This window comes from Knufia obscura (assembly GCF_036327395.1).
Source record: "Knufia obscura strain CCFEE 5817 isolate CBS 148926 chromosome Unknown scaffold_3, whole genome shotgun sequence".
In the NCBI taxonomy this organism is placed as follows: domain Eukaryota; kingdom Fungi; phylum Ascomycota; class Eurotiomycetes; order Chaetothyriales; family Trichomeriaceae; genus Knufia; species Knufia obscura.
The window spans coordinates 1,503,290-1,523,807 of NW_027042689.1; the positions used below are offsets into that span (position 1 = coordinate 1,503,290).

The 20,518-nt window shown below is 51.3% G+C and overlaps 7 protein-coding genes across 7 annotated transcripts; 3 read left to right on the plus strand and 4 right to left on the minus strand.

The window, feature by feature from the left end:
* Window positions 1-83: 83 nt before the first annotated feature.
* Window positions 84-3,829, minus strand: NMD2 (mRNA decay protein; the record flags this gene model as incomplete). The annotated part of the gene is made up of 4 exons (XM_064872053.1): window positions 84-497; window positions 551-3,663; window positions 3,712-3,756; window positions 3,811-3,829. 4 exons carry the CDS (start codon window positions 3,827-3,829, stop codon window positions 84-86), a joined length of 3,591 nt encoding a protein of 1,196 aa, XP_064732433.1.
* Window positions 3,830-4,541: 712 nt separating this feature from the next.
* PMZ80_003625 (uncharacterized protein) lies at window positions 4,542-4,944 on the minus strand (the record flags this gene model as incomplete). The annotated part of the gene is made up of 2 exons (XM_064872054.1): window positions 4,542-4,751; window positions 4,936-4,944. 2 exons carry the CDS (start codon window positions 4,942-4,944, stop codon window positions 4,542-4,544), a joined length of 219 nt encoding a protein of 72 aa, XP_064732434.1.
* A 771-nt stretch (window positions 4,945-5,715) lies between these two features.
* On the minus strand, window positions 5,716-6,852 carry CIC1 (proteasome-interacting protein cic1; the record flags this gene model as incomplete). The annotated part of the gene is made up of 1 exon (XM_064872055.1): window positions 5,716-6,852. The coding sequence occupies one exon, from the start codon at window positions 6,850-6,852 to the stop codon at window positions 5,716-5,718; it is 1,137 nt and encodes a 378-aa protein (XP_064732435.1).
* Window positions 6,853-7,783: 931 nt separating this feature from the next.
* On the plus strand, window positions 7,784-9,305 carry TOS4 (target of SBF; the record flags this gene model as incomplete). The annotated part of the gene is made up of 2 exons (XM_064872056.1): window positions 7,784-9,229; window positions 9,279-9,305. The coding sequence occupies 2 exons, from the start codon at window positions 7,784-7,786 to the stop codon at window positions 9,303-9,305; spliced, it is 1,473 nt and encodes a 490-aa protein (XP_064732436.1).
* A 597-nt stretch (window positions 9,306-9,902) lies between these two features.
* Window positions 9,903-10,969, plus strand: ETF1 (Electron transfer flavoprotein alpha-subunit; the record flags this gene model as incomplete). The annotated part of the gene is made up of 2 exons (XM_064872057.1): window positions 9,903-10,347; window positions 10,395-10,969. The coding sequence occupies 2 exons, from the start codon at window positions 9,903-9,905 to the stop codon at window positions 10,967-10,969; spliced, it is 1,020 nt and encodes a 339-aa protein (XP_064732437.1).
* A 2,150-nt stretch (window positions 10,970-13,119) lies between these two features.
* On the plus strand, window positions 13,120-16,787 carry PRM10_2 (pheromone-regulated protein prm10; the record flags this gene model as incomplete). Its single annotated transcript, XM_064872058.1, has 3 exons — window positions 13,120-15,604; window positions 16,220-16,528; window positions 16,597-16,787. The coding sequence occupies 3 exons, from the start codon at window positions 13,120-13,122 to the stop codon at window positions 16,785-16,787; spliced, it is 2,985 nt and encodes a 994-aa protein (XP_064732438.1).
* Window positions 16,788-17,573: 786 nt separating this feature from the next.
* PMZ80_003630 (uncharacterized protein) lies at window positions 17,574-19,061 on the minus strand (the record flags this gene model as incomplete). The annotated part of the gene is made up of 1 exon (XM_064872059.1): window positions 17,574-19,061. The coding sequence occupies one exon, from the start codon at window positions 19,059-19,061 to the stop codon at window positions 17,574-17,576; it is 1,488 nt and encodes a 495-aa protein (XP_064732439.1).
* Window positions 19,062-20,518: the final 1,457 nt, after the last annotated feature.

Consider the following 20,518-nt stretch of genomic DNA (forward strand, 5'->3'; position numbering starts at 1 on the left):
GCTTCTCAAACGAAGGAGTTGTCTTTGGTCTGCTCTGAGAACAGCTCTTGGGTAGCTATCTCACGTCCTGTATTGAGCCCAAATTAGCCTGGCTTCTTTTGATTGACAGCAGCTTGCGAAGTATCTGGGCCATTCTCCTGGCCAATTTTGGGTGCACCAGCAGGGTCCGATTTTTGGCGGGCATACCAATCGACATCACTCAAGTTGAGTCTTCGTGCTCGAGGCGCACGGCTTTGTCTCTCTGCTCGGCTCAGAGAATTGAAATTGTGTTCGTATCCTATTTTGGGAGTATCTTTAGCAAATTTCTTTGACTTGAGGGTTGGCTGGATAATCGGCATCAGCGTAAGGGCTTCTGTACCATCGTGCTGGTCATCCTCGCCTAGGTCATAGTTGAGGACAAGGTTCTTGATCCGTAGCTGCTCCTCGCGCTCGGCAGCTTGCTGCGACTTCATTGATAGGGCGAAGTGCGAATCCGAAGGAAGGTCAATAGTCCGCGTCTAGATATGGTTAGCAGCGTTCGACAAGCAAAAGACCGCTTCATGATAGCTACCTGTTGTCGATTTCCTTTCTTGGTCATGAGCTGGAAGGCCATGGTGTTCCCCTGTGCTGGTGGCGGCGGTGCCTCGTTGCCAGAAGTGTTACCTTCGTCAACGACCTCGGCGATAGGTCGCTGAGCCTTTCGGACTGGCAATGGCACATCGAATCGATTTTGACGTTCATTCTTGCGCGAGTCAAGACTCTCACTCATCATAGCAGCAAATTCTCGGTCGAATTCCGCTTCTGCTTCTGGGTCAAGTTTCTCTTCCTCTCGGACCACAACAATGTGCTCTTCGTCGCTGGATGATCGGCCAGCCTCATCGTTGTCTGATTGCTCGTCTGCACCTTCTTCGCCTTCCTCTCCGGAAGAGTCGTGTGCTTCGACCTGAGCAGCATTTTCCTCTTCTCCCAGAGCATCCTCGTCAGATGAGTTTTCTCCATCATCTGCGTCTTCGGCAGTGCGATCCGAGGCTTCTTGTTTGTACTTCGTCTGGACAGCTTCGGCAAATGCTTTTGCTGCTTCGTCGAGGTCAGTGACTAGCTTCCACTGGGGTCGAACCACGGCCAAAGTGTCCTGAATGAGGAAGTCGATCTCCATAGGCAATGGATCCTTGGTCAGCACATAGTACTGGAAGAAAGTGAGAAAGAAATCGAGCTTCTTGCGGGAGGTACCGCGATCAAAGCACGTGCCGCAAGTGTCGAGAATCGTGCATACAAGCCGGACTCGGAAGAAGTCATCAAGCGCGTCGAATGGGGTCGTACGCCCAGGAGCCGGGGTGCCGCCTTCGTGGCCGAACGTGACGATACGATAGAGAGCGTCGAAGACCACCGATGAGTCGACCATCTTGTAGTTGTATAGCTCTCCAAGATACTTGACTTCAGCTATGCGCCGCTGATTGAATTTGAAATCGTTCTGCTCAAGACCAAGCATAATATTCTCCAGCACATTGTCGATGATTGTGATCACAAAATCTTGGTGATGTCTTGCTAATGCTCCAAGCAAAACAGCAAGCAGGTGAATGCTGCTGAACTTGACTTTTCCAGGTTTGCTAAAGATCTTCTCGAGCATTGTCACTATTTCAGCCTCTTCCCAGTGCAACTTGCGAATGGTCTTCAAGATCTTCATGTAGTTGCGCTTCGTCATGTCCATGTACACAAGTTGACGCACAAAGAGCTCGATCGGGGTCCGCTCCTTTTGTTCGATGGCAGCTCGTTCTGGTGGATCGACGTAGTACAGAGCATTCTCGATGAGCATCCGCTCTTGAGCACCAAGGTGTTGCGCAGACTTCTTTCGGCCCAAAGTTTCTAAGAAAGAGCTCATCCTCGGTGCAGTCTCAGGATTTCTTAACAGGTATCGGCCGCAGTTTTCAAGAAAGTGGGCGATAATTTCAATATTCATACGCGAGAAGTCGTCGAGACTGACCTTGAAGCAATGAAAGATAACATGCTCTGGCACTCCACCGAATTTCGTCAGCTCTGCCAGATACCGCATATTGACAAGGCGTGTCTGGCCCAGGAAGTCTTTCGTCTTGCGTCGCTGGAGGCTGCGGAATTCATCGTCCAGGTAAGTGATCATGCCATTGAGGAGATCTGGCATGTATTGACCCAGCGTCGCGATCAGCCGCGCGTAGAGAGGAAGCAGATCCGATCGGCCCTTGGGAATGTCTTGCAAGCTCTTGAGAAGCCTGTTGCGTGAAGCTTTTGAATTCAAGAAGCAGAAGTCGTAGGCGAGCGAGTCGACTTGGTCCTTGTTCAGCAAGTCCGGAAGTCGAAGAAGCAGAGCATCCACTTGAGCGCCAACCGTCCTGTTCGCGATTTGCACCGACGCATCGTCGACTTTCGTGCTAGATTCTGGTACCGCGCCTTCTGTTGAGCGAGCAGGTACAGCTTCATCGGTATCCGGCTTGACCTTTTTGCTGTCTTCCAAGAGAATGGCCGGAACACGTCCCTTTAGATCAACCAGATTCTCATAGAAGCGACGCTCGTCTTCGTCCTCCCATATGCCAGGTCCTTCACCTGTGCCACGAAGGACTTCACCAGCTTTGACAATTCCAACAGCACCGGCAGTTACAAAGTCTGGCCCTTCTTTGTCAGTTAGATCTGGCATGTCTTGACCCAGAATGTCACAAAGTGTCTGCGCACTCGCGATGAGCTTTTCTTGCGCTTTCTGCTGCTTCTCGAAATTGGTCTGCCGGTCTTCGAAGATCTCACCGCTCCGTACGTAGGCTTCTGCATTCCTCTTGCTCTGGTTGTTGAGAGACTGTTGGTCCTTTAAGATGCGTTTCTTCAGAAACTGTGCATAGCGATCAATGACATTCACGAATCTCTGGCGCACATTCTCTGCGATGAGAGGCGCATCGTTCGGATCGTGGGCACCGTTCGTCTCCGCGATGACCTCGCCTTCACCATCGACCTGCTTGCGTGCGTCGTCCGAGGGGGGTTTCATACCAAGGATATCCCATGCAAAGTTCTTCACGAACAAGACTGCCAAAGGCAAGTTGACTAGTTCCATATCGTGGCCAAGCAAGTCTTTGAGGACCTCGAGAGGAAATGGATCGTGGTCTCGCATATTCTCGTTCTTGATACCGTTTAGAGCGTTCTTGAGTTTCTGTGCTTCGGCGCTTCTTGAAGGCTCTGCCATGGTCACGTCTTTGGCCTTCCCACTGGCCTCTTCCGGTCGCTCCACATCGTCGAGACTTCGCAGAACGCCACACAGCCAGAAGTCGGTAACTATCCGAAGCAGCACTCTGTGGCGGGCCAGACGGTCCTTCTCTTCACGTTCTTTGACTTCTGGCGTCCATTGTTTGACCTGCGCCTTGTCTGGAGAAGTCAAACCGCGTCCAAGTAGCCATCCTAGTTGTTTGGTGAACTCGGCAGGACCGAATCTCTGGTGCAATGCGCTGACAACCTCGATCCCTGCAGCAATGTCCCCCGCGATCTTCAATCTGCTTAGGCCTTCAGCAGTGGCCGAGATGATTTCAGACAAGTATTTTTGTAGAGATAGTGTTTTGATCTCGCTCAAGAGGCCGGCTTGAGCAGATGCTGATATTCCAGTTCGTAGTCGTTTAATAAAAGCAGTATTCTTCTTCAAGGACGAGTCAAGGGAGGCGCTGACGGCGAAGACATCTGCAGAGGATATTAGACTTGCTCAGCAACCTTTTCTACGCGCATTACCATGAGCACCCTCCCACACTCTCAAGTTTATGTCACGTAACTCCCCTGCATTCCATGGTCAATATTGCCTTGTATCGCATCTGAATCTTTCGTGCGTACTCTTTCTTTTGCGATCCATGACGGGCCGCGATGAAAATAGTTCGGAGGTGCGTCGTGCATGGCGCCTGGCAGAGACTCAGTACATAGAGAGCAGAACGTCTACTCCCGATGTGAGTCTTTTCAAGTGCTTGCAATCAGAACTGTCACCTGTGAACAAAGCGAGAATGAACTTGCTGATGACGGTATCTGGCACCCACCTTATGGCCTGAGGCTCTCAATGCGCCAAGGCTGCGTTCCTGCCCTTGCAGTGCAACAGGGGTGCTACAGCCGATTATCTCCGGCGTCAGGGGCCCTCCTGTGATAAAGTCTTTCTTGCTTGAGCACTTCACCTGTGAATCTGATGATTGTCACTGACGCGCACGTAAAGCATTCGAATTCTGAATTGAGTGTGTTCGAGCACTCATGATATCTCGCATACGAGCTGATGTGTCGTCGATGCAGTGTATCAAAACAAAACCACTATCCTAAGGGCATGCACTGGTCTACAATTATGCAAGGCAAGAACACGAACGATCATGGTAGCTGCTATGGCAAGGCCTGGAGAGATCCAAGAAGACGATATGGTGTCCAAAGTGTTTGAAATTGTCCGTGCTGTCCTTCCGGAGCAGCGTCGTCCTTTTCTACCTCAAGGTTTCCCCCACAACGAATGTACTTTGTTGTCTTCCATCCAATGCTTCTGGTTCCGCTTGAGGAGCTTTGTCCTTCCGCAATCATGCAATGACTCTGGTCATTTATTGGTTGGCAGCGAAGATCTCATCGATCTTTGCCTTTGCATCGGCCTCAGAGATGCCCATCTTCTCAGCAACAGTCTTGGCCAAGGCGTCTCGGTTGCCGGCAGCGTTCTTGAAGTCCTCAGCGTCGAGCTTTGGGAACTCCGATCGGAGAGCGGCTCTGGCTTCTTCGACACCCATTTTGATGTGTAGTGATTTGATTTGGGTTGACTGGAGAGATCTGTTAGTGGTTGAAGCGTTGTGATCGGCTGGGACTCGTCGTACCTGAAAGTTGTTGCTTGTTGTTTGAGGAAGTCTGTAGATGCTGGTGGATGGCAGAAGGGAAAGATCTGGGAGGAGCAAGCTTGTGGTTATATAGACTGCTACCCTTTCACGTATTGCCAGCACATCCCACCTGAATCATGTGGAAACAATCTTTGGTTTCCATTGCAGTCCACTGAGCCCCTCGAGCTTCTACCCCACTGTCAACAGAGTACGCGAATGGGCAGGTGAGCAGCGATCCAGTCGAGGACCCTGCCGCCTGCGCAATTGACAAAGGATGTCCACCAAAACCTTGCCCAGACCCCTTGCTCAAGCACTCTTCATATTCTAAGCTGACAGTTGCAGTAGCCTCGCTTGAGTAGTGGCCTGGATTTCACTGTTTGCCGTGCTAAGTCATGTAGCGGTGAGCGTAAGAATCTTCACGATCGCGGACCAGTCACGCCAGTCCAGCACATGCAACGACACCAAACGAGCGATGGCGGGGCAAATCGGTCACCGGTACAATTGCCGAGGCGACCTCCAACCCTCCCACCAGCTAAAGATAGGTTCCGACTTATGTTCATGGCATTACTGACAAAGCGAGATAACGAAAAGGAGAGCATGAACGACGATTGGCATAACGCAAAGTAGCGGTAGAGGCACGAGCGAGGTTGCAGAGAGTTCTCGCTACTCAGAAGCTGCAGCAGCTTCGCGCGCTGGCACAAACGCAGAATTTGAGTTTAGTCCCCTATTCTGGATGCCTCATCGGATCATATCGTGCCTCGAATCATCATCGAGGCTCTCACACCGTTTCTAGTAAGCCCGATCTGGTCGAAGCTTTTGAACTGCGGTCACCCACACCGACACCCTGAACGCCATACAAAAGATCCGAGGAAGTGGTAGCATGCAGGCCAAACAAGTCCACCGTATGAAATCAATCGGCTTGGAACGCTGAAGCCTTCTGAGCGGACAATCGTGCTTTCCTCGCGGCAGCGTCCTCTTTCTCCTTAGCCCTTTCCTCTGCGAGTCGTGCTTTCTTACGCTCTCCGATCTGCGGGCCCCGAGTAGCATTGACCTTCCTCTTCCTCTTGTTGCCAGGTTCTGTTTCTGCATCTGGAGAGGCACCATCTACGCCTGCCGTCTCAACCAATGCAGCTTTCGGTTTCTCCGACCAGAGATCCTCCGCCAGCCAGACAGGCAGAGCTACCGAAGTAGGGCTCTTGATGTGGATGCTCTTGACATTTTTCCAGCCACTGACTACATGCTTCTCAATTATTGCGCCCGCTGCTGCTGTGGCATTCTCTCTTAGCTGCTCCGGAGTGAAAGAGTCGAGTCCAACTCGGACAGCGATGTTGTACCCTGGGCTGAGGGTCACTGGCACACAAGCGAGAGCCTTCTCAATCTCTTTGGCGACAACAGCTGGGCTTGCGACCGCTGCCTGTCTTTCTTCCTTTGGAATCTTCTTACTTTTCTCCTTGTTCGACTCTTTGGGCGCAAGGTTGATAGGAATTGGTCTTTTGGCAGTGCCTTTGTAGAAGACCTTCCCCAGTAGCTTGGGCAAGCGCGATATGATTCGGTCATCTGCCAGGAAAATGTCGTGCTCAGAAACAAGCTGCCTCCGCTGCTCGAAGCTCTTATACCGGGCCAGCAATTTTGACAGGCCTATTATCCTGGTGATGCGGGTTGACAGAGCGGAAGGGAAGGCTGGATCAGCCACGGCATTCTTGACCGCTCGCTGCGGGTCTGTGGTGATTAAGCAGATGGTCGCATTCTCGTTCGTGTTCAGTGAATGAGGCACTGGAATCTTGCTGGGTTTCAGACGGTGCTTGTCTGTGAGGTACTGCTTCGTCGCAAGGTTGAGCCAAATCGGTTGCGCATCGTCCGCCTCATCTTCGTCGTCTGAATCTCCTGCAGCGAGCAGATTCTTCTTCTGACCAGACTCTTGCAGTTTCTGCACCTCAGCCTTGACGTGCTTCAACAATGCTTGCGAAGCCCTCAATGTCTGATCGGGGTCAATTTTGTAGGGCGTTTGGGTCTTGTCCAATTGCGACACATGCGTTGTTAGAGCCATTGCGGCTCAATTGAGGTGTGAATGCGAGAGATCGTTGCGCAAGCTAGTGCTCCTTCAAGGGAACTTCAGCTGGACGTCAAAATATGAACCTGCTCGTGAGATCACCAATTGTGCAGTATACAGACAAGTGCGAGTACCATACCTAGTCAAACTACGCTGGCAGTTTTTTCGTCGACTATTCAAAAATCTTAGTTATGCTGCCGAGGTTTTGCCAGACGGAGTCGGTGTCCAACGACCCGACGCCGGTAGCCCGCGATATAAGGTACATCACTGTTGACCTGTCTCAAGCTCGCAATACTTCAAAGAACATGCAACAGAGCATCTTTCACTACATGCAAAAGGACAAGTTCGTGAGTGCAATAGACAACACAGTCTAAAGCCCTGCTTGCAGACGAGACGAAGGATAAAAGCACCTTGCTTTGGAAGAGATGAATGCTACAGCGTAGTAATCAAAAGTGCCGGTCATGGCCGCGTTCCCCTCGTATGCAGGAGTTGATTTCTTTCACCGCGAATCTCTTTTCATTGTTCATTTCACCAGATATGCACGAGTTCTTCCCAGCCACCGTCGCCCTTGCATTCCCTTCGCTCCAATTGCACGATCGTCAGCTACGGTGGCTCTGACGTATCGAGCAAGCAGAAAATTGTCGCGTGTGGTGGAGGCTCCACTAGGCTTGATGCGCGATCAGCAACTTGAATGAGCGCGTCTGCTACCTCTCCAACCACACAACCTTTGGCCGCTTCAGTGGCCTGCTCCTTCCTCGAGTGTGTTTGAGCATAGTGACTACCAGACATACACAGACTTAGCTGAGCAGGCACTGGTAAACCTTGATTAGCAGCAATATTTCCACAACAGATCCCGCTGGAGTCCTCCAGCAGCAGCACTCCGACTAGCACGCGACTTGCACCACACAACTTGCCGCATGACAAAGAAATGGCCCTACCTGCTCCCCGGCAAGATGCAGAGCCTGCAGGTGCAGCAAGAAAGAAGTCAGCAGCATCTCTCCTGCCTGCATTCGAGCCATTGTCCTCGTCGCCTGTGCTGCCGAAGAACCTGAAGAGATCGCGAGACACGTTCGAGGGGAAAGAATCTCTACCTACACCAGTCCCTACATCTTCAACACACATACTCAGCTCATCGCCATCGAAAGACTCACTGGCACGAACATTGTTCAAAACCACAGAACGAGCTCCTCTAAGTTCACTACCCACCGTACGCGTAAAGGGCGATGGCACATCCACGAAGCTTGGAAGATCGAGTCAAACATGTGACTACCAGCTATCAGCAAATCGCCTGATCTCGAGAGTCCATGTCGAAGTCACGTATGTTCCCTCTATCAGTAGGCTAGATCGAGAGAAGTTGCAGATATTGTGCGTGGGTTGGAATGGGGTCAAGGTTCATTGCCAGAGCAAAGTTTATGAGTTGAGGCGCGGTGCTACATTCTCTTCTGATATCCGAGAGGCTGAAATCATGCTGGATATTCACGGTTCGCGTGTGATCCTGGAGTGGCCGGAGAAACCTCATCTGGGTCCTGTCTCCTCGGACGAAGAAGATTTTGAGGCATCACCTACAAAGAAGCTCAAACCAATGCGACGTCACTCTACACCTCCCAGCCCTAGTCCGATACAAAACCGGAAGATACATTCGATCTTGCCAATGTCACCGACACCTTCTTCTCAGGCATTACTACCATCATCACCACCAATTCCAACAAAGCCCGAGCCACCGACAGTCGAGATCTTCGAAGATCCTGAGACTGCTGACCCCGAAGGGGCAATGCAGAAGGATAAAGACGCAACCCAAAGCACTGCAGGCCAACCGGGCGAACAGAGCTTTGAAACTCAATCAAGCGACCTGTCCTCAGCACAGAACTTCTCGGATAATGATGAGGAGAATGACCCTATTATCCATTCCTTCGGTCCTTTCGGTGCTAACTTACTTCCACGGATGGCTGCCGTCAATGCCGGTACCTCACCGGTCAGATCCTCACCTATCAAAGCTCCTCGCCTACCGCACTCAGAACCGCTCAAACCTATATCTTCACCCTTACAACCACAATCCCGATATGCAGACTTTGACGTTCAGAGCCATGTCATCAATCAGCTGGCGTTTTCACGACTTTCGTCTCTACCACTATCAACCATCCTCAGTCACCTACCGCATGATTCTCAAAGCGTTTCCCTTGCTGAACTGAAAGAGCTTATCCATGATACCCCCTGCATTGGAGAAGTTGCTAGAGAAGGAAAGGACGCTGCCGGCAAGGCCCTGGAGAACGAGTTCTACTACATTCCTGATGCTGACGACGACGTCATCCGGAAGCAAGCCGTTGTCAACGACTTGAGGAAACCGGGTCTGCGAGCTTGCAGAAAGCAACACAAGGTAAGTTCGAAAACTAAAACTTCCACGAACGGAACTAACCAGTCCACAGCAATACTATTGGAAGAAGCCTAAATGAAACAGTCTCCTGGCATCATACCACTAGCATGTCAAGCAATTTTCCTATCAGAAAAGGCTATGGCACCTCATGGCGGTATCTCCTAAGGCATTGTGCATCAGTGAGGATAAATTGGTTTTATGTTGCGTTGAGCGAAGGTTCCATTGTGTGAAGCGGAGTACGGAGTAATGTTGCAAATGTTGAGCACTTCTCGGCTGCTTTGAGATACCTTTGAAAGAGAAGATGTCGTTGTACATAGTGAGAAGGTCCCTGAGAGGGAAGTACGGACGATTCGAGATGCGAAGTAGTCATTTCAAGCAACCACTTTCTCTCGCAACGCCTTGCGAAGCTACCATCGCTGGTACTGTACTGTATGGATGCTGGCATAGTGGTATGTGGTTGGTCAAGAGGTGTGGGGGTGATGACTGCGGGTCGTAACTGCCCAACACTGTGCCCTCGAGGAAAGTAGTAAATTTGATGCCTGAGGCTTCGCGGCCCGAACATCCTCGTCTAGCCGAGGTGGTTGACGCGAAGCTCCGATGCCGTCACCACGAATTTGCATAGCAGCCACCATTTTCTGTTTCTGCTTGCTTGCTGAGTCTCTTGCCACAACACGATATGCTGCCGATAGCGAGAAACACGGCGCTGCGCGCTGTGCGCTCACACTCACGACTACCATTTCTCCAAAGACTAGCATCAACACTAGCCATCCTCGAACAGAAGGAGGGAGCTCTAAACAGTGCTTCCCTAGGCGCAGTCACAGCCGGACAGAAGATCGGCGGCTCGATACATGGCTTCGTTGCAGGCAAGAATGTCAAGGGTGTGGCCGAGCAGGCCGCAAAAGTCAACGGCATGGAGAAGGTCATAATGGTCGACAACGAAGCCTACGAAAGAGGATTGCCAGAGAACTATGCTCCGTTGCTGGTCGAGAACATTAAGAAGGGGGGATATACACATGTTATTGTTGGGCACTCGGCATTTGGCAAGAGTTTGCTTCCGCGGGTGGCGGCTCTGCTTGATGTGCAGCAGCTGTCGGATGTTATGTCTATCGAGAGCGAGGATAGTGAGTTTCTGGGTCGGTGGCGGCACTGCATAAGCTAATGATTTTAGCATTCGTACGCCCGATTTACGCCGGTAACGCAATCCATACAGTTCAATCTACGGATTCTATCAAGCTGTTCACTATTCGGCAGACCTCTTTCCCACCTGCTGAAGCAGAAGGCGGCAGTGCCAGCATAGAAGAAGGGACAGATCCGAAGGCCGAGTGTCCTACACAATGGGTCTCCGAGAACCTCGCGAAGAGCGATAGACCCGAACTCGCCACAGCGTCGAAAGTCGTCTCTGGTGGTAGAGGTCTAAAATCAAAAGAAGAGTTCGATAGACTTATTCCACCGCTAGCAGATGCATTGGGTGCGGCGGTTGGCGCGAGTCGGGCGGCGGTTGACTCGGGGTTCGCAGACAACAGTTTACAGGTTGGACAGACGGGGAAGAACGTTGCGCCTCAGTTGTATCTATGTGCGGGTATTTCTGGTGCCATTCAGCATTTGGCGGGAATGAAGGACAGCAAGGTCATTGCGGCTATTAACAAGGATGCTGATGCGCCGATATTTCAGGTTGCGGATGTGGGACTTGTGGGGGATTTGTTTGAGAAGGTGCCTGAGTTGACGGAGAAGTTGAAGAAATAGATCGCTATGCAAGTTCTGGTGTGACGGCTTAAGGGACGCGTTCATGTGGCCAGGACGAGTCTACCGTGCTTCATGACATTGCACTTAAACTTATATCCAGCAAGGTCCCGGGCGTTGAGCTGTCGGCCCTATGCAGAAACGCTTGCTCGAAGTGTACATATGGAAGCAGCGTTCTGTTTGTGCGTGTTCCTCAATGCTAAGGGAGCATCTGGTCTGGGATACAAAGATTTATATTGGTCTACAAGAGTAATGAAACTTCCTTCCACTCGCCTGTCAGACTGAGCACTTTGCCGACGGGCGACATAGCGCCGCTGGGGATTGCTCGAAATCATATCACTACTATGCGTTCAGTTCCTATCCGTCAAAGGAGCACCACTAACATTTTATCGCCTGAGGATATATGCAACATCGACGGATGCTCAAAAGAGGTAAGCCGGAAAGAGCCTCCTACGTATCTAATGATTTGGAGGCTCAGCTCCATGCGAAGACTTCAAGCACAACACGGCTGGGATCTGAAGCCAGCTGAAATTGTCTCAGCTATTCTTGCTTGTTCTCGATCACTTATCTCCTTTTCTATAGTGCTTACCAAGGACTGTGGATTTGCTTCGTGCCCAACACTTCCAAAAGCAGAAATGCATGTGGTGCATGTGAAAGGTTTTTTGCATGTTGATCCGAGGGTATCGGACGTGCATGCACAACGAGACTGTGGTCGAGTAACTTCTCTATCTGGATGGCACAAGAGAATAAGGAGCATCCTTCGGTAACGTCAGAATTTGAGATGATAGAGGAGTTGCACTGGTGCTAGGAGCACGCCGAGGGATCTGCTGCAGACTATGGAAGGCTGACATAATCGGAAGCCAAGAAACTCGGCCCTTTTCGGTGGTTGAGATCAACCCCTCTGAAACGGGCATTCGTCAACCGCGACTTCTCATCATCCTTCTACGTCAAATATCATCCATCACAGCACGATTATTATTCTGATAGTGATCTTGGTACTCTTGCGTAATCTTGCTACGTTGCCATCGCGTATTTTTTCCTCTCAAATGGTGTGCTCCTGAGATCACGTTCCGCATGAAGCAAATTCCGTGCAGTCCCACGGTATCGCCTTCGCCAAGAACTCATCGCCTCTCATGCTCGACACCTCACAAGCACAGAACACAGAACATCCACAACCAATACGCGGCTGTGGCGTATCACTGGATCATTGTTCCGCCCCTGTGTACTTGAAAACATGCCTGTTATCCAGTCCTTCCGAGAACGTGTCCCCGAGGCCCAAGCTTCGAATCTTATTGTTTATCAACGTCACTCCACAAGCATCCAATTTTATCTTACGACAACCATCCACAATCGCATCGAGGCAAAGATTTCAGCGGATGTTGCTCTGCATTGTTTCCACCAGTCTGCCTGTTCCCGCGATAGACTCAAGCATGCTCATGTGGTTCGTGTGAGAGCGACTTCCGTCTCCTGCGGATCATTGGATTCGATACCGCTAGCATATGCTAGAGAAGATTCACGATCCAATCTGACCGCATCAGTCAGCGTCGACTCTGACATCTATCCGACTTACTCTGTTTCTGTTGTTGATCTTCTTGTGTATTGATTAGTCGCCTCTTGTATTACTACTGACAATTCAGCGTTCGAGCATTGTACAGCCTTTCACGTCCTTTGCAGCCTCACATTACCTAATACCGAAGAACGCATCGTCAGCTACCGAATCTTTACACTTGGACAAACCTCGCACCTTACCCCGGCTGATCGACGCATCATATACCTTCACCCAGAACACGATTTGAGGGCTTCCTAAAGAACTCGTCACGCGCCAGGATCACAGGACTGCCTCAAGAATCAGGAGCACGCTAGTGCTTGTAGCTGTGTATAGTACAGCTCAATTGATATTTCAACTTCCTAGAACGGAGGGGACTGGAGGCTACGCTGATTGTTCACAAACAATCGAACGGACACGCAAGCGCAGTGAAGCGACACAATAGTGTGCCAGAATCGAGGAGGGCTTCGGCCTAGTCGAGGACCACATCATCATGTCGTCACATTTAACCCCTGACAGCAGCACTGGTTCGAGCCAGAGTGGAAGTCGAAGTCAAAGTACCAGCAGAGGTATAAAACATGAGCTACCCAGGCCACGGCGCAACGTCATGTTCACCGTTGGGGATGACAGCGAGGATGACACTCCGAAACGACACAGTGTACCCGAAATACGGCTACCCGAAGCAGATATTGCCGAATTATCAATGCCAAGAATAGACGATGACTGGAGCCGCAGAAAAGACGAAGCTGCCTTGATCGCACGCGATAAAGCGAACAGGCACGCAAACAGAGTGAAGAAACACAATAGTGCACCGACATCAAGGAGGACCTCGGTAGATGAGGGGAGCACAGCAGTGGGATCGCCTGCCGGGCATCATTCACCGTACACATCACCTCCGCAGAAACCGGTTACAGATATTCGACTGGACGATATACCCCTGGAGAAGCTCAACACTAAGAGGACGTTCGATGTTCCTGGAGATACGACGTCTGAGGATGAAGACGACGATGGTAGTGAGGCAAGGTTGAAGCCACTCAAGAGGCAGGAGACACAGCATTTCTCCGAAGCTAGGAGGATTTTGAGAACATTCACTTCCGATGCGGGCGGCCTCTTGGGTGCACAGAAAGATCGCGAACGTTCCGGTAGCGCCACGCCATTGATCGATCAACACTCCCATGAATTTGAATATGTGCCAAGGCCGAATGCATACCAAAAAAGTGTCCTGGCACAGCTGTTGGCAGCACAGAGTAAAGCTTCCAGTCAAGCACCGCGTTACATCCACGAAGATGCTTCGAACCAGCAGATTGACTATATCGCGAAACAGTTAAAGGATTATAAGGGCGAGAATGATCCACGGAAGACGAACCCGGATTTCTTCCGTACACGAAAGGACATGCCAAGGAGTCCCGGGAGTCTGTCTGGAACTCAGACACCTCTTGGGGGCTCCGAGGGCTCGAGTGGACAGATGACACCCCGACAGAAGCGGCCGAAATGGTACAAAAACCAACAAGGGCAATGGAACTCGACTGGCTCATTAGGCAAGTTGATGGAGTCTTCTTTCCACGCTGCTGCCGCTGGTGGAGCGGCGCCGGAAGCCTCAGTTCAGAGGAGACCGTCTCTGAAAAGGAACGCTTCAAGCGGACGCCTGTCAGCATATGAGATGTTCAAGCACCCCATCACTCACATTCGAAATGCCAATTCATCCAGCAATCTCCACAGACAAGCCAATGCACAAATGGGAGGTATAGCAGAGCGTCTCGCTAGCCAAGACTATATCATTGAAGTCTGCAAAGCACTAATGGCATATGGCGCTCCCACTCATCGTCTCGAAGAATTTCTCTCTATGGCCGCTCGAAAACTCTGCATCCAGGCCTCCTTCCAATACTTGCCAAGCTGTATGATAATGTCCTTCGATGATCCAGACACGCACACAACCGAGCTCAAACTGATTAAAGAACCGACGGCCGTCGATCTCGGCAAGTTGAAGGAAGTTCAACAAGTGTACAAAGATGTGATGCACAACCAGTACTCACTTGAAGAAGCAATGGACGATATCCGGGAGATACGTAACCGCAAAAAGAAGTTCAACACACCAACACTAATACTGACTTATGGTGTTGCTGCTGTGGCAGTAGGACCCTTCGCCTTCCAATCACGTCCGATTGACTTCCCTGTCAGTTTCCTCCTAGGTTGTACCTTGGGTGCACTTCAACTCGGCCTTGCCAGCCGTTCGTCACAGTTCTCGCATATTTTCGAAGTGTTCGGTACCTTCGTCACTTCTTTCGCAGCTCGCGGTTTCGGAAGCATCATTTCATCCTCAGGTCAGCCTCTATTCTGCTTCAGTGCGCTCGCTCAGTCTAGTATCGCACTGATTTTACCTGGCTGGATCATCCTCTCAGCAGCACTTGAGCTGCAGTCGCGCAACATCATCGCCGGTTCCATCCGCATGGTGTACGCCATCATCTATACGTTGTTTCTTGGCTTCGGGATCCTCATCGGTACCACAATCATGGGTCTCATCTACCCGAATGCCACCAATGACATATCATGCCACGTGCCTGACTACTGGGATTCATCAAACAACGACTGGAAACTTATATATACCAAGTTCGTCTGGGTACCCGTTTTCACCGTCTGCCTGGCGGTGATCAACCAAGCCAAGTATAAGCAAATTCCCTGGATGATCTTCATATCGTTCTGCGGCTACCAGGTCAATTTCTGGAGTGCCCTCCGGTTCTCCCAAAACATTCAAGTTGCCAATGCCCTGGGTGCATTCGTTATCGGCGTCCTCGCAAACGGGTATAGTCGGTTTAGGCACGGAGTCGCGGCGGCAGCTATGTTACCCGCTATCTTTGTTATGGTACCTAGTGGTCTAGCCGCCAGCGGGAGTTTGGTGGCGGGGCTCACGAGTGCGAACCAGATTACGCACAATGTGACAGGGATCAGTATCATTAACAACGGGACTCAAGGGTTCTACGACGCACAGAATACGACTACAACGGCAGGCGCCGGTGTGTACGGAGGCACAATCTTCAATGTTGCATACGGGATGGTTCAGGTGGCGATCGGAATTAGTGTTGGGTTGTTTCTGAGTGCGTTGGTTATCTATCCATTTGGGAAGAAGAGGAGCGGGATATTCAGTTTCTAGCCAGAGTTAGCGAAGTATGTGTACATTCCATTGCAGGGGTTTTCTGTCATGAAGCAGCAGATTGAGCGTCGTTTGCGTTTAGAATAAGTATGACTGTACTTCGGTGTCCTTCTTGGTTGCCTCGTCTTAAGCAGCATGAATCTTGCTGGGCATGTGCGGTGATGGTGCCTTCCGGCACTGTCCTAACCCTGCCTTTTCACATTACCTCTCCCTCTCCATCTCTCTAGCTAACTTTCCAATATCTTACCCATTCCTTCCCATCAACGTGCACAGATTGGACATTACGACGACCTTCAACCACGAAGAACAGGCTCACTTACAGTGTCGTGATGGGGCTTGAGAGAGCAGCTTTCATCCTGACGCAGCTTGAGTACTGACGAGCCGAGTCCGGCCCCCATATTGAGACATTGTCATCAGCAGCAATGATGATGGCGGTAGGTACACATTAGACACCCGTCTCGAAAGTTACTCCTCAGACTCGCAGCGGACTATAGACCGCCAAGCCCTGACAGCGGAAACCATCACCATTCCAGCCAAGCACTAACATGCACCCCACCAGCCACCGCCCTCAACGAAGCCTCCAAATCAGCCTCCGCCGAAGTCAACGCCAAAGTCAACGCCAAAGTCAACGCCAAAGTCAACGCCAAAGTCAACGCCAAAGTCAACGCCAAAGTCAACGCCAACCTCGAAGCCATCGCCACCGCCGCCAAGGAAGCCGGCTGGGGCGTAGCCGGTGACCTCTCCGATGCCGCCAAGCAGATCACCGCCCCAGAGGCATACGCACTCAAGGCCGATGTCCAGTATCTCAAGGAGTTGGGCACGAATCTCGCTGCCATCGTTAAGAAGGCTGAGGCTGCTGAGGTTAGCGGTGAGTGTCATCCCTGTCTGCCCCTGCCGTCGAAGACGAAGAACATTACTGACAATGTGTGTATCCAGCAACAAACAAGGAGTTCGCTTCGGCCAAGGCCACGCTTGCACAGGCCGTCTCTGGCCTTGTGACACCACTGGCTGAATACGTCTCGAGCACTTCTGGTGTTGGCGATGTAGCTTCCAAGGAGGCTGTCGCTGCATTGAAGCGTTCGGTCGAGCAGCTGGTCAGTAGTACCAAGAAGCTGAGTGGTAACTGAGCGGCCGCTGCTGCTCTGGAAGACCATGCGGTACGCTCGCAGTTAGGATGAAGACAAGATCGTCGGCTTCCATCCGCGTGTGCTACTGGCATCGACCAAAGGTTTATTTGTATTAGTATCCAGTAGATAGTACCGCTGACGTTCCTCGCAGCGCAGCGCACGAGCAGCCTCATGTGATATCGTAATGTCCATCATAATACCTCTATGATTTGTCCCTGACGACTTGTCAGTCGTGAGCCAGCTCAGGTTTCCACGCTACTAGTATTTGCTGGCTCGCAGACTCCTCACATCCTCGGAGCCTTGGCTGTGCCTCCCTCATCGACAGCTCAGACACGGCTTCCTGCGATGTACCATTGATCGCATCTTCTCCAATTCGACAATCAAAGTCGCACTTTCCCTGGTCTGTGCCACTTTAGCGTGACTACCCTTTTTGGTCATTCACACCGTTCTTGCCTAGGTGCAGGCGTCCATGCCCGGCTGGGAGTGTGTCGTGTCCGTTCACCCAGACCGCGATAAATAGTATCGACATCGAATCCGATCATGGTGTTGCATGATTTGAGTCATCGAGTGGATGTCGGTCGAGTGTAACCATCATATACCTGGTGTTAGATGTGCTCGAGCAGGAACAATCCGTGGTCGCGAAGGCGTACAGGATGTTGATTCGAGCTTTGTAGTACATTAGCCACGGACGTCGACCTGATTTCCGCTCAATGCGTACTTCGAGTTCCGTCGCATGTGTGGACACGCCTGATTGTGAAATGGCCAGAACACAGACTACTTTGTCAATTACCCCCCAACCCTCGTCCAGATGACTCTAATGACGCTCTTTCCAACCCCGTCCACCCTCTTGACATAGTACAAGCTCATCGTGTTGCTGTTCTCTTCCACCGCACTCTCGATCAAATACTGTATTTTCCCTTCATCTTTCGGTCTAAGCGGCTCAAGGCTATGTAGAAATGATCTATCGGTCGTACGACCTGGATCTGTAAATGTGCGTTCCATCGCGCCTTGGCGGTGTGTCAGGTATTTTGAATCAGTTATCGCAGAGCTGCCGTCGCTGCCATCGAGTGCTTCGTCATCCTCATCGCTGTACTTAACAATCGAGAATCCATGCGTCATCCACCAGTCATCCCTAAGGTGAAACTTCTGCAATATACTATCTGCACCTGTAATTCTTGCCACCGCAGACGTCCTCAACATATCATAACGCCCCCAGCTCTTCCAGTGGTGCACACTAACCGGCAGCGGTCGAACAGCCTCGTAGAAACCCGTATGGTCGCCGAATAGATCCAACTGATTCAACCCTCTTTCCACACTTAACTTCGTGGTTGTGTACCTGTAGATGCATTCGCCTAGCTTTCCGTCTCCGGAGACGATGTTGAAATTGAGACATGTTTCCAAGTGAGGTTGCAGTTGTGTTAGAAGCGGGACGCTAAGGAAGATACCGGCGCCGCCGTATGCGAGGTAGCCCCATTCTTCGATTGCGGCGAGGTCCTCGGTTAGACCGCCGATGTATTGGGGTTGGGAAGCGTTGTAGTTGTTTAGCATGTGGGTTAGGCGGGTTGTGGAAGGGAAGAATGTGTCGTCGTCTATTATGGAGGCCCAGGTTGTGGAGGGGGTGGATGTTGCTTGGTCGTGGAGGAGGGAGAGGAGGGTGATGTAGCGGGTTATGTAGTCATGGGGTGACTCGTGGATGACCAGGTTGAGATCTAGGGAATGCGCCTTTTTCTGTAGTTGGGAGGACGTAGGTGTGTTCGACTGGCTTGAGGCGTCTGGAGGAGACACCAGAGCTACGATTGTTGTTCCTGTGCCTGCTGCCCAGTAAGCGAACGCTTCGAGGGAGTCTTCGAGTCGGTCTAGGGTCGTTGCGACGCCGAAGATAACGGAGGATGCGTCGGCTCGCGGTGGGATAGATGGGATGTTTAGTGACCGGACTTCGAATGGGGAGGCTTGTCCGTTATCCTGCTCCTCCAGGTGCGCGAAAGGAGGTAGCTCAGTGTCTATCTCTTCTATTAGATCGAAATCGCGTGTTGAGGACGACACGGCTTGCAGATAAAGCGTCGATATCTCTGCTGTCGGGCTGAGATCACGGAGGCCATGAGGTTTGAGATCCCAGTGAGAGAGGGCTTGGTCAGCGTTGCCGTTGACGATCTTGGTATCTGGCTCAGGTGAGAGAATATCGATCTCTGTAGCACCCTTCAAGGTGTAGACCAGCCATAGCGAGGCAGTGACTAGTAGCGCGGCTATCACGAATCGTAGATTGTAAGCCGTCATGTCCGTAAGGACATTTGCCAACAAATGCTGCGTGTCCGTACCAGACAGCCACAGGTGTCTGAAGCAATGGCTGGCGGTGGCTTTGCGTTCCTGTCTGTACTTCGTAGAACATATTAATTGACAGAAGCGCAGAGCACGATGGGAGGACCGTGTAGCCTGCGCTTATCTGGGAGTCCTGAATGCAGGGTGATTCAACAAGCTCATTAGTCGATAGCCGATCGGGAGTCCGCGACTCCATTCATGCTTGGTCTAAGCATGGCATCCCTCCTTCTTACATATGTGGATGAAGACATCGAGCAGAAGGCAACGAGGAAGACTATCACCATGTGCAATTTTGCTTGCCCCTTTCAAGCACAAGACGCATTGCAGGCTTGTCTCGGTCGCAATAGACTTTATGTACCGCTGATGTGGATTGTACAGTAGGTATCTCCGGGCTATCTTTAGGTTGGCCGATCATCTCGGTCCGGTGTGGAGCAGTTGAAGCTGATCATTGGCTGCAGTAGTGCTCGCGTCGGCCCTGCACATGCTCGTACGGAGTACAAGTAATCTGCACATGCTCGTACAAGTAAGACTGGCTGCAAGCGCACCTGCCAGTCGGTGAAGCTGAAACATGACCGGACGACTACTGCCAGCAGATTGAGGAAGGAGTAAGAGATGAGGTGAGGAGTAGGCACTCGTCGACACGTGTATTCGGTTGTACAGAAAATCCAATAGAAAGTACGCAAGCGGTCTTGAAATATATATCGATGGTCCGTCTCGCGAGCCCGATACGAAGAGCTGTTTGATAATCCTGTTGCTGCCCGGTTAGCCGTTCGAGATACTGGTGTTTCTGCCAAGTCCACTGTGAGAGAACTAGAGCGAAGGTAAACCGCGCAGTCCAGCATAGATAATGAGGTTGTCGCTGAGGGTCGACACCAGAACAAGGCTTCCTGTATACGAACAGGAGCTATGACGACGACAGCACCACCATCATTTCCGGAGTGCTCATATCAAGTCCCGCATCGAAGCAACTAGTTGTGTCTGCCACCGTCATAGGTATAGACGTGCCAGATGTTAAAAGTTTTTCTCAGGGGTGACCGTCTCAGCGGTGTTAATTAAGACGTGAACGTCATGAATTTAGGAAGGTTCACCGAGCTATGATACTAGCAATAGGCTGGACCCCTAAACTCGTGCCTTGGGCGCTCGGCAACGCCTAAGCTTAGGGGTCCGCCGCCCAGGTCTTACCTAGAAAACCAGAATCACATGACGTTCACGTATTTTTTTACACCGCTGAGACCGTAACAGCGGACATATTGCTGCCTTGGATTTATGCCTGATATTAACGCTAGCCGGTTCCGTTTGGGGAAGGGAAGAACGCCCAGCACAAAAGAGTGTAGGCCTAAGGCTGCCCAAGGCTCAGGAGTTGGCCCGCCAGAGGCCTCCCGCAATAATGTCATTGTCCCCGAACATGTGCTGAA